Below are 14,129 nucleotides of genomic sequence, written 5' to 3' on the forward strand. Positions count from 1 at the left end.
AAGGAAGGTAAGATTGGGGAACGCATTCTATTTAATTGAAGAGAACGGAACTTACTAAGTTTCTTAGAATAACCCCAATACAGGCGAGTAATTGAAAAGATTCCCTCGTACTGTTTTACTAGCATTTAAGTTTAGTTTAGTTCTCGTCATACATGATGTCTATGTAGAATCTTTGACGTTTCCTTATAGAGAGTACTCCTGTCCAGGGTATAAATAAAATTTTTTTTGGAAGTATGTATGTCTGTGTTTACCACATACATTCAATTTCACAAAACTCCCTCCAGCTAGCAGGCGCACAGCAAAGTCAAGCAATTAGCCGAATGATATATTTTCTACCTACCGAACTTTTGTATGATTGGTAGAATGTGAACTATTGCCTACATTTAGGAGTGAAGCCAGAATTAATAACAAAACAACATAGTTTTCTATTGTCATTAACTATTTTGGTATTTTAGAACCATATAAATATATAGAAAGTCTATCGACTAGCTACAAAACCTTACATGCTCTGCGCTTAATTTTTCAGGCTTTGATTTTTAATTGGAAATGAATAGATATAATCAGTTGATATCCCATTTTGCCATAAAAATATTATTTAAAAAATCATATCACAACCGAAAATAAGTCACTTGAAGCAGAAGACCATTTTGTACGACAAAACTACAAAAATATAGTTCAAACACCGTTTCAACTTTTCCAGTACTTGTAGCATATCCATGTCTATACTATAAATATGTATGCACTATTTTCCCTGACGTGACAGTTTGCTGTGCTTTTAGTTTACGTTTGCAACAATTATAATTCAACTTGTAACAATTCAATGGCTAAATTACCCTAAAATATTTAGTTGACATACTTTAACACAGCCGATAAGTATGGCCGGCAAAGCGAACGATAATAATTAAGCTAAATTCGACTAGGGTCACGATATTGTTGGTCAATATAAAAGAATTGGAGCTGCAAAATTTGGAGTTTGGAGTGAAAGGCATATTAAATTCAAACAATAGATTTGGTATACGGCACTTTCTCAGCTCGGCTATTACTCCAAATCATCGCTGTTGCGTTTGGGGTTTATGGGAACACCTATAAGTATGTATATAAATATTTATGCACACAAAAAATGAAAAAGGAATGCATGTGTTAATTTTAATTAATTTTTATTTCAAAAACAGAAAGTTGAAATTTGAATTAAATTTTGTTTTTACTAATTTATTCACCTAAACTTTATCTAATATTTTCATTTTTTTGTCTGAGGCATTTCAGTTTGTAAACAATGCGTGTTTCTTAGTTTCTTAGCGGCAACTGAGACCGCGGAATCTTTGAAAGAAAGAATGTAAACAAAAAATGTTAAACTGCGCATGTGCCCAAATATCTGGTAACTATGGATTAAAGAGGGATAGTTTATGGTTAGTTTTCTGTAAATACTAACTATATGCATACTAATGTGGTGATTTCCTTTGTATTGAGATTTTTTGGAGACATTTGTAACTGTCATTTTATAGTTGGGATCGGACTTTGGAACTAATTTTCTGTTGTTAACATATTAAACAATATTTAGCTCCGATTTGGAGCTTGGAGGGTATTTTGGTTCCGGCTGAATTGCCTTACTGATAATGCCATCTGTTAGCTGATCCAGGTTCCAGAACTGTTTCGCGAGCAGTTTTGTGAAAATGAATTCCACAACTACTAACCTCTTTGTGAGATCATAGAAAAATTGATACGATATTATACGAGTAATAGTTTTGGATATTCAGTCTTGAAAAGTTGCGCTCACGAGGTCAGCTAAATAGTCACTTAACATTTTAAAGGGTTACATAGGTTTACAGATTTCAAAAAATCGATTTTTTTTTATTGCCTTATTAAATTCTACAACTACTCAAGAATATGGTTTTGAGTTTTCATGTTTTTCTGAGTAGTAGTTTCGGAGATACAGCCTTAAGAACTTGCGGCGTCTTTAAACACGATTTTCTCGAAGCTGTCATTTTGAAGTTGGTTGGATAGATTTCTCCCCAAAAAATGCTCAAAAAATCTTCATAAAATTTTACGCAGGTTTTTTAGATACAATTCTTTAAAACCTGAAGGAAGGATTTTTTTCTATTACAACTATTTGCACATAAAATTGTAGTGAAATTTGAATTTTTTTGTATTAATGTCTGTATTTTCACCTTAGTCCAAGCTCCAAGTGGTCGGTTTTAAAACATTTTTTTGCAAAAGACTTAAGATTTTTTGTCAATAGTAACTGTTTGTAAAAGTAAAAATTCTAAACAAAAATATTTAATTTTTTATACAAGAAAAAAGTTTTGAAAAAGGTCGTTTTTGCTCGAGGTAACCCATGCATAGGTTACTCTAAGCTCGTGTTCTCCAAAAAGCAGAGGCAGCTGTTTTCCGAGGGACTGCTGGGAATCACGTCGTAATGGCCCAGTCTTGAATATTTTAATTTAAAAATGTAATAAAATCTTTTTAAGGTATGTGTCTTTATAATAGAAAAAAGTTTGAATAAAATATTTAATTTTTGTATGAACAAACAGTAATTATTGGAAAAACCTTGTTTTTTGCTCTAGGTAACCCACGTAACCCATTAAAAACCCGTAATATATTGTGTACGGCATATCTTTTACGTTTACGATTTCGTCCTTTTTCACCACCAAGATGGCAGCACTGTCAGCTGATGTCCGGCATGTCCAATTCAATACTTAACGGTCACTCAGGACTCACCATTCATCAGAAGCAACACTAACCACCGTTGTGAGAGTACAAAAGTCAATTGCGTAGCACCCGAAAGCGCAGTCACGAGTTGTGAGCGGACGAGTACGGTTAAATTATTCGAAAATAGTAAGGCGCAGTGAACAAAACCAGCCACAAGCCACAACAAATGCAATTAAGTGAATATTGAGAATTATGAAAAAGAACTAAAATAAAAATGGTGTGGGTGAGTAAGTGGGCGTTAGTGGTCAGTGCATTTATTGAGCACTAAGGGCTGAGCAGGCCGGATGCAAAAGAGCGTGACGAAGCATAATTAAAGTGGCGCTGACCAAAGTCGATTAAATAGTGGCCCTTGATAAAGTCGCGAAGAAAATAAAGTGTTGAAGAAGAAAGCTTTTAAATGCAGTAAAATAAAAAAAACTAAACAAACTTCTTAGCCGGTGATACTGATAATCCAAACTGATTTAAAAGAAGACGCGGTTTTTGGAAATACATTATTATTTATTAAGTCTACTCGAATCTAACTGTGAAAATAGTATGTTCTTTCGACGCATGTTCGCGCGTATGGACAACAGTGGCAGCGGCAGCAACACCGCATACGAGTACGATGATGAGGACGAAGTCAACGCAAACGGCAACAACCATGAACGCGACAACGTAGGTGCCTCAGGCGGCGCAACAGCACGCGGTAAGCAGCACAACAACAACAGCAATGGCAATGGCACACTCAGTAATGGTAGTGGCACAACCAGCAGTAGCGACTACGAGCTGCAACAACGGCGAAGTGGACCACGCAAATATGGTTCTTCGACCGCATCCGCAGTTGCAACTGGCGCAGCCAAGCATGGTGGTTCCGCCAGCACACTGCATCGTGCCGCCACCACTGTACCAGCCACAGTACAACTGACACCCTTGTGGGAACACATATTGCGTACGCGTACACTGCCCGACAATGTTTATCCCATTCAAATTTTTGGCGAATTTCTCGAACGTCTACGAGATCCCGAGTGGCAGGTGCGTCAGCATGCCTTGCGCGTCTTCGTCGATGTATTGGTGGTAATGCGCGCGGATGCCGACACGTATATGGATCCGCTGATACCGCGCTTGGTGGAAAATTTGGGGCATCAGGCGCCTACCGTGAGGAAAGGCGCACTCGACTGCCTGCGCGTATATCTCGCCGAAACGGCGATGCCCGAAACGATATTGCTGCAGATACTCGATATCGGGCTGAACCAAAAGATCACAAATGAACCGTTTGGTGGACGCTTAACATGCGGTGTTATGCTATCCTTACCGGCGCTGGTTCAATCGACGCTGCACACCGGCAAGCGGCACTACATACTACGGACGGCTGTAGAGATGTTGGTGCAGAAAATGGGCCAGGTGACGCATCAGGAGATCACATTGAAAGTGCTATCGAAATTACGAGAATTAGTTGGTGAGCCGGAGTTTCGAGAGTATATGACGAAGAGCGCATATAGAGAGTTCAATTTGTTATGTAATGTCTATGGCGTGGAAACAAAAATGTCGAATGGTGCGCATAGGCATGGTAGTGGACACATTAACCAAGTTTACGCCAACAGCACAGGCGGTACATGGCATCTGCTTTCCAAGCAGTCCGCAAGCAGCAGCTGGCGCTCATCGGACGAAGAGCAAATGCTCGAGGAAGCCGCAAAAGGTAAAGTTATAATGGAGACTGAGATAAAAATCAATGATGACACATTGACGATGCGCATACTGGAGGCGAAGGACGACGACTTCGATACAGAAGTCGATACAGACTCGAGTCCACGCAAATCTCTAGACACCTATCCAAATAGTTTGGAAGATGAAGTTGTGTGTGGCCGTTTGCCGAGTGCAACGCACGACTCAACGCATGACATAAGCGCAGTGGTACGTTTGCTCAGCGATTCCGAGTTGGACATGGAAGAAGATGCGAATGGTTTGGTGCAAGCGGCGCACCAGCGCGACAATCCCGAGTACTATACAGTAGTAACGCCCTCGACACCGTCACGCACGCCGAAGCGCGTCACATTCGGTGGAGAAGTGGTTAAGATGCGCACACCAGACAGCGATGCCAACAACTCCAATAACACAAACAACAATAGCAACGCTGCTGAGCAGCAAACACACACACTTTTCGCCACAAAGTCCGGCACACAGAATGTCATTGACGCTGGTGGAGGTGGTAGTAGTGACAGTAGTGAAACTGTGCAACGCACCATAAAAACAACTACAACAACAACTGAGATAACAATCATTAGCACACCGTCCACCTCCGCCGCGAGTAGTCCAGTACCGGAGGAGGGCTACAAGACCATGGCGCTCAGTGTCGAAATCACCAACGATAATACCAAACCGCTGCCGCCAGCAGCGCCCTCACCAGCAACGCGTCCGCGAACAGCGGCATCTCCACGGCGTTCCCAAACGCCAAACAACACAGCAGATGGCGCTGCCACGTCCGCCGCGAGCAACGTGAGCACTTCAACCTCAAGGACCACAACAAACTCACAGTCACCACCAAAACGACAAGACTCGTTCGGCAGCGCGACCTTATCGCCGCATTCGCCATTCAAGCACCTCAGCATTAGTCCCGTGGACAGCATTATTAGCCCCAAGACGCCACACAAACCCATCGAGGTGATGCACAACTTGCAACGTGATCCGTCGCCAGTGCGTGCACGCAGCGCACGACGCGCGGAGTCAATAAAGACCACAGCGCCGAATGCGGAAAGTAATGAGCTGTCCGCCAATTCGTTGGCTAAGTCAACAGCAGCGCCACGTGCACAGACACCTTCGCCGCTGCCGCCAAAGACATGGGAGGAGTTGGACATTGTCGATTATGACACATTATTGGATCTGCGTTCAGGGGTAAGTGAAAGTGACGCCGCTATATGACACATATGATTACTGACGCTTAATAATGCATAATGTAGGCAATAAAAAGCGCACATAACGGCATATTTATACATTTTGTCTGCAGCTGAAGGTTACACGTTTGCAATGCAATCGATATTTCACACTTGACGTCAAGTTGTGGTTGTTGTTGTGTAGAAAAATTACTAAAATAAAAAACGCTTGAATTGCATGTGAAATATGAACCCAAATCCACTGCGCTGTAGTTCATAGATTTGTCTGCGGCACAAAGTTATAGCAAAGTTTTTGCATCGGCCGCCACTTTCACTATAAAGTTGCGAAACACTCATACACTTACAATATCGTAAGCATATGCCAGAACTCTGCAGTATTGCAACTGCACGCATTCGCTCGCAGCGCTCGTGAGGAGGCCAGTAGGAAATTATTAGACTAATATTTACAATTTTACAGTTTTTCAGCACATTTTTTGAGTTATATAAAAAATAAAGGGTGATCCATTTTGATGTTCCCTATGATTTAAAAGAAAAAATATAGAAACTTCAAATTCAATGGGGGCTGTTCATTATTTGTTCAGAATATTCTTTGGCATTTGTGTTTTTAAGATTGTCTCTTTCAAATATTGACCGGCTACGTCTCCGATCGTTCATCCGTTGAACCCAATTTTGATGACTCGTTCGAGTATTTCGACTGGTAACCGGCGAATGACACGCGTGATGTTTTCCTTCAAGGCCTGTATCGAAGCGATATTGTCCGCATAGACCTTAGACTTTACATATCCCCACAGGTAAAGTCAAACGGGTAATATCACACCGGTATCACCGATATCTCGAGCTTCAATTTCAGGCGTCAAATAGTCGGTTACGACGGCGCGATAACGGTCACAATTGACGCTTACGTTCTCACGGCATCATTTTTGAAGAAATATGGATCGAGGATTCCACCGCCTAATAGACCACACCAAAACGTGTTTTTTTTTTAATGAAATGACAGCTCTGAATCTATTCAGTTTGCTTTTCGTCCCAAATGCGACAATTTTGCTTGCTAGCATACCCATTGGGCCAGAAATGGTCTTCATCGATGAAAAAAATTTGGCTCGAAAACGTCAGATCATCTTGAAACTTCTCAAGATCCAATAGTGACTGATTTAATAGTTCACATCTTACCTCAGACTGGTTGTAGCTAGATAGCCAATTGTAAAGCTCCGTATGTAACAGGTCAATTGAAAAGTTCTCGGCCTGACACATAGATGGCGCTAATAGAATGATAAGAGATTACTTTTTGAGAGAAAAAAATTCAGTTGGCTTGATAATTAGTTCCCGGACACTGCTCTAGAAAAATAAACCAGCAAAGATTTGTATGCTTAGTTTAGACGTGGTGAAATGAGCACCGAAGACGAGAAAGTAGTGGACGCCCAAAGGGTGTTATTACCGACGAAAACATCAACAAAGTCCAAAAAATAACTTTAGATGACCATAAAGTGAAGTTGATAGAGACAACGGGCTCTCTACACATATCAGCTGAGCATGTACATCATAGCAATCACGAATATTTAGGAATGAGAAAGCTCCATGCAAAGTAGGTGCCGCGAAAACTCACTTTTGACTAAGAACAACGACGAGTTGATTTTTTGGCAGTGTTTGGAAATGTTCAAGCATAAGAAGCCCGAGTTTTTGTATCGATATGTGCCAATGGATGAGCCAAGGCAACAGTCGGCTGGCTTGAACTTCGGAATGCGCTTGGAATAATTTTTATTGACCACCTTGAAACAAGACTATTACATGGCATTACTTTGAAGGACGAAATTGCCGAAAACGGCAGCATTTGAAGAAATAGAAAATGCTCTTTGGCCAAGACAATGGACTGTATGCCACAGAAATCCATAAATTCGGCTTAGAATTGCTTTCGCATCCCTCGAATTCGCCAAATCTGGTCAACAGCGACTATTTTCTGTTCTCAAACCTTAAAAGAATGCTCGCTGGGAAGAAATTTTTCGTCAAATTGAAGCAAAGGACAAATCGTACAACACAAATGGTATCGAAAAGTCGCTATACCTATACCTTGAAGGTACACAATAAGCCAACAAAAAAAAAAAAAAAAAAAAAAATTAAAAAAAAAAAAAAAAAAAAAAAAAAAAAAAAAAAAAAAAGAATTTAGCGAAAAAAATGTATTTACTAAAACTTTTCATAGCAGCCATACAAATTAAACTTTTTTTCTTATTCAAATAAAAAATCCTACAAAATTATTAATTTTTAACGACATTACATACCATAAACTACGAAAAGGCTTATATTTTAAAATGTCCTGTGATTGCGCTTCGATTTCCTAGTGGTACACTTTGAGCGCCGAAAAATATGCAACATGTACAAGTTGCAGCAGGAAGAATTGTGCAATTTACACAACAGTAATTTTACAAATGCATGACCAGTAATAATAATTCCGCAGTGAGGTGCACAAGCACAGCCATACACACACACACAACAATATAATCTGGTATGTGCACACGCACACAGAAACAACCATGTATTGCAACTACACACACTTATGGCTACGAGTATTTGCATAAGCACACATACACAAGTAACTAAAAATCACATAAATCCACATGTGTATGTGAGTTGAAGCGTTTTAAATACAGACCAGAGCCGAGTAAGCAATATAAATTAACAACTAAGCGCATACATCTTAGCAAATAAAGTACAGCTAGAAATGGAAAAATGAAAATATATACTATATGTATATATGTATGCATTTATGAATTTATGTATGTATGTATGTATATATGTTTGTATGTAAATCACACGTACAAAGTTGTTCTTTTTATCCATCGCTGAACTGGGTCACTAGGATATAAATACATGTGTGCACATAATAACTATGAGGAAATATGTAATTGTGTTTGTGTGCTTGCATTAAGTGTTCGTATTTTTAGTTATCCTAACGGCAAGCATTAAATTAATATTAGATGCGAACAGCTGATAAGCGAAATAGTAAAACCAGTTCGATATTTCATTGAAGAAGCATAACTGCGGCAGTTTTGTTCTATAATTAAATGGAAATTTACACTAAAATAGACTTTAAAGTTAACATATTCCGCTCCTGTACTTTTCATTAGAGTGAATAAATACAGGGTTTTATAATAACTCACTGATTTTAAGTGATTTCAAATGTTTTTTTTTATTTTTGTATTTAATGAATACAATTAAGATCTGAATACTGATGTGATCAAATTGAAAGGTGAATTTTGTCCATTTCATTTCCTTCAGAGAATTACAGAAAAAAAATTTTTTTTGATCACACAAACATCATTCAAATTACCTCCACGACCACGACCAAGAATTCGATGAACTCAATTTTCGAGTACTTTATCCATTAAATCTAGACGCATGTCATGAGAATTGACTTCGAAACCTTGAATATTTGTCTCAAGCAGCTCACGACCTCCGATCAGCCAAGTATCCTCTGGATAGCCAAAAAACATTCGTTTGAAGGCGAGCTAAGGTGAGAAGTCCCCTTCCCAGGGTTGTGTGCTTAGTTTGGTACCTGCCATGTACCAAAAATCCAACCAATAAAAGAAAAAGAATAGCCTCAGATGACGACCCAAGCAAAGCATGAAGAGAATCTGTTTTATCTCTAAAGACCAGCGACTTCAAATAACCTCACAAAAAGCAGTTTAATGTTATTAAATTACAACTTCTTGCAGACCATTCAATATCACAATTTTTTTGAAATAATCGAATCTCGAAACTTTACTCGCAATAATTCATTTGTTTCATGTGCTGTGTAGCACGTAGCCCCGTCTTGTTGAAACCAGATGTGGTCACGATCCATTTCTTCCAAATGCGGTTATAAAAAGTTGGTGATAATCGTTCTAGTATATCACACTCCATTAACAACAACGGTGTCACGGAGATTTTCTTAAAAAAAATCGTTGTCATGTTCAAGTTGTTCGAAGGAAAAATCAACAAACTGACGACGATGATTGTAAAAAATGAAAATGAGCGCTCGAAATGTTTAACAATTTGACGAATAGCGGACACAGGTAGACGATTTTAACGACCATAAAAAAAAGCAAAAGCGGATCTTCACGAACTTTGGCATATGTTAAATGAAATTAATAAATTTTGAAAAATCTTATGTTTTTTGGCTTTCAAATAATTCTTGCCATAAAGTAGTCAAGATTTTGTATTTCACAGCTTAAATCGGCTCTCACTCTTTAATAATATTTGAATTTCATAAAGTTACCAACACTTAAGCCGCTTTCTCTCCTGACATTTTCTTATAGTCACTTCCAGTCAGTGCAGAAAAAGTCATAAATAATTTTTAACCCAGTTTCCAGCACATTATAAACGCACCGACACCAAGTAAATCGCCGCTGCATGTCACCATCGCATCCATAAAATAATCAAGAAAATACAAAATAATACAAAACTACATTATAATAACCGAGTGAATAAGACGAGTAAGACGTGTCCCTGCAACATTTTCGCCGACTTCCCAAATAAAAATATGAAGGGACTCATGCACTCATGCCGGTGTTTCCCGGCGTTTTCGTATTACTCATGCCGCCGCGCAGCGCTTAGTGGGATTTGGCACCAACTTAAATGCCACATTATGGGTTTCTTTTCATAATTTTATGCGAGCTGACCGCTTGCTTCCACTTTGCATTGTATATGTGTGCGTGTGTTCATTTTGTATCAACGATGTCATATCCTGTCCGACATTTAGCGTCAACGCGACGACCCTTACCGCCACTTCCTTCCTCTTTCAGCACACGCGTTGAGCGCCTTGTGTTGCCAGATGTTTATACATATTTATGTATGTATGTGTTTGTGTTAGCATGCAGTCGACAATTTAGTAAGTGTTTTATTATTATTTCATACTTTTTTCTTGCCATTGTATTACTCTTGATTTCTTTTGCTCTGCTCAGTGACCCGAATCCAGTATTGTTTTGCGGCTGTAATGCCGGCATTTCTCTTCACCAATATGCCATTGGTAGCTAAATGTAGATATATGTAAGTGAGTATGTATATAAATGTATGTGTATGTGTGAAGTGGTTTCTGAGCTTTCGTCCAGTTGGTCACTTGCTACTCTTTAACCATCGCGTGCGTTTAAATAGCTGACAGACGCGCAAGAAGGAGAAACATTAAACTATTTGCAAGCCGTTTCTTAATCTTTTGTACTCATATATACGCCGGCTCGTTTGTTTCTTTACTGGCATGTACGTGGTTTAACAGATGTGGGCGCTAAATTCCGTGAATATTACTTGCAGCCGCAAAATTTTATGCAAGAATTTTCATGAAAATTCATAAAAATTGTTGTAGTAGCATTGTTGTTGTTGTTGTCATTTTGAAAAATAAAAGTAATCTGCATATATGCATGTTTCCGCCATTTTATTTTTGTGCTGCAATAAGCGAACGTCGCACAGCGTACTACTTGGCGTATACGCAATTTGAGGTTATTAGTGAAAAATGCATGCAATTAACACGCTTCCGTTTCACATCGACACACAAACGCCAGTAAAATACAAATCTCAGCAATTTACCACATACACACACACATAGGTACGCGCACGCACTCCCACGTAGCTACGCCGACATGCATCCGTTCAAAGATATCCATGCGCTCATAATAGCACTTCCGGTTATTCAAAGCAAAGCATTGCCGGCAATAAAACAGCTGACCTCAATTGCTATTTGTCGCCAACGCAGTAGCCACCAACCATTGCATACATACACACACATATGCTTATAAAGCATGAACGGCTGGTGTTTACTCATGCTAATCTTAGCTGCGTGCGCTCTCTCACACACACTCCCTCTCTCTCTCTCGCATTATGTATTTAGCAAAAGTCATTTGCTATTGCTACTAAATAAAATTGCATGAATAATCGCTCTGCTACTGAAGTACTGTTAGTGCTGTGAATTGCCACGATGAAGTGGAAAACGATAGAGCCTTTGCCTATGAATCGGGGTTAATGTCACGGAAACATGTGAATACGAGTACTCCTGTTAGTTGCGGTTCGAAAAGCTGAATATACTATAATAAATAAAATTGAAAAAATTCATACACTCGCAGGGAGAGATGCATCCGTTCATATTAATATAATATATGCCCTAAATTCCAGCTGTTATAACATATATCAATTGAATATGGATAGAGTAGGGATATTAGTAATGTAAACCGGCACAGTAATAACTGTTTATTAATTACAAAGTCTTAGTGCCAATGCCGGTCTCATTTTGTTTTTGCATCACATGATATTGGAAAATAAAAGAGAATACGTCTATAGCGGAACCGTCGCCATTACTTAATTTCTTGCCGAAAGTGAGAGAAGGAGGGTCTTCTATCGGGAACTCTCAGTCAACTCTTGGCTCAGACTGCCAGACCACTTTAATGACTTTCAAGTAGAAATGCCAGTCATCTAGGTAGCAACAGATGCACTTTTCCGAATTGCGGCTTTTTTCAAGCAGGTATGCATCCACTCCAATAGCAGAGCTGCTACATAGGTCTTGAGTTTGCTGACGGTGAGTTAAATGCTTGTGAAGGAGTACATGACTTCACTAACAATACAGTCAAGGAATAGCTTATTTACCATATTAAACTTGTTTGGGTGCCTGACCAAAGCTGAATTTTCGGAAATTGTAGAGACTATGAGTTGTATAAAAGGCACCCAAACCCRAATTCTATCAGTATGGGAACGAGAGAGGATTCCCTTGCTTTCGTARGCTTCGCGCGAGCTCAGCAAGCATWGATCKGCAAGTAGCACTTGTGCGGTCAYGAAAGCCWTCTGGCCCAGAATGGAAAAAAGTCTTCTTGAACTATTAACTTCTGACAAGGCTCATTACGCCACAAAAATAAGAATCTTAATTGGAAACTGTCTCTTTAGCACCCAAGCAGTAAGGCTAAATAATTTAGATGACCTAACTTGTTATTCGTGGTAGACTGTAGRCGTTTTTCGTTATCTGACAGTACTTTTGATTCATAATAAGAAGTTCTGGGCATCACAATGGACAAGCTTCTCTAGCAGTCCGAACACTTTTCTTCATCGCTTCACGAAAATAAGCCTATTTACCTAACCTAGCCCAAGTTAATTGAGTTTCACCTCGACTTCATATTGTCTTCCTTCTGATCTTAATTTAGCACCTCGGAGTTGTAATTTGACGCCGTTAAATTAATCCATTAACCCATTAAGAATCTTTAAGGCGGACCCTTATTTATTCGTACGCGATCCTCTAAATTCCAGGAACTTTTTGGGCAATATGAAGGTGATGTGATCCATATAAAGCTTGCGCCTTACAATGTCGAATCAGGTGCTCTGGAGTTTCCGGGTTCCATGAAACAAAATCGGCTCTATGTACAAAAGGCCATGTCTATTTTGGACAAGTGCCTCATGAGCTTGCCTACGCAGTGTCGAATAAAATTAATAGATGGAATTCGTCTTTGGGAGGTTTATCATGTTYTCAAACTTTTTAGGTTGTAACCTCCCATTAGAAACTTTGCATGGCTGGCGCATATCKGTTGCGTGATGACAATACCTTCTCTAAACACTCTCTCCTCCACGTAGAGCAGCTCCTTTTGATTCCTTCATCGTAAAAACCGTAGCGCCGACTAGTCCCGGAACTCAGTTCAGGTGTTCATGGTTGTAAACTGATAGAATTTTCAGCCATTCAATGCACTACTTCACTAATAACAATTTGACCTTAGTATGATATGATAGCTTCAAACGCCACTTAACTATCGTAGAATATGACAATATACTGATTGCGAGAGTTGCGTTGGAGATTAATTTCTACACACTGGCTTATAGGAAAGCTTGAAATATGTAAAAAAACAAACATCTGCTTGAGATATGTGCGAAAACCCTCTATGGGTATGGAAAGTTGGGGGTTTTGCAATACCTGCACCCATGACTGTCGACATTTTCAAGTCGCTGAATTATATTGTCCCTCAGTAGTAGTAGGTCAAGCGTGGCACCATTGCAGTTAGTCTTACTGCTGAGGGTAACTTTAAACTTTGTTGTAAAGTTCAGCCTTTTTGTAATGCCGTCGCTTGGAATGATGGGACGATATTATTTTCTTTTTCCATACTCTTCTGCTGAAATGTCTGGTAGGCTTGATTACTATAGAGATCGGCATACATATATAATATGATACCCGATTTGTTTTTCGCAATATAGCTTTTTAGTACTTAATATGAACCCCGCGTTATAAATATACATGTGGTCGGGTTACGCTTATGGCTTTAGAAAGAAAAGATTTCTTACAAAACTTCTCAAAGAATGAATAAACATGGAAATAGGAATATCTGGATAATATGAGTCCATTGAGCTTCTAGCGTATCTAAAAAGCAAAGACCGCTTTATTAACTTTAGCTAGCAAATAATTTCAAACCTAACATGTCTCATGCGCTTAAACCAAAATTTTTAAATAATTAACTAATTGAAAGAAATTTCCAACGCGCAAAGGAGCTAAAAATTCACAACAATACCCATTAACCTTGAAGATTTTTATAGTAAGGCGTAAAAGCCACCACCACAACCACATTACAG

At 39.1% G+C, this 14,129-nt stretch overlaps 1 protein-coding gene across 1 annotated transcript in view; it reads left to right on the top strand.

The window, feature by feature from the left end:
- Positions 1-3,240: 3,240 nt before the first annotated feature.
- LOC108966614 overlaps positions 3,241-14,129 on the top strand; it is a 37,534-nt gene continuing 26,645 nt past the window's right edge. The window contains exon 1 of the mRNA XM_018929608.1: positions 3,241-5,574. Within this exon, the coding sequence (XP_018785153.1) occupies positions 3,241-5,574 (2,334 nt within the window). The remainder of the gene's footprint in view (positions 5,575-14,129) is intronic.

Source organism: Bactrocera latifrons, unplaced genomic scaffold (genome assembly GCF_001853355.1).
Source record: "Bactrocera latifrons isolate USDA-ARS-PBARC rearing strain unplaced genomic scaffold, ASM185335v1 scaffold_167, whole genome shotgun sequence".
Classification (NCBI taxonomy): Eukaryota; Metazoa; Arthropoda; class Insecta; order Diptera; family Tephritidae; genus Bactrocera; species Bactrocera latifrons.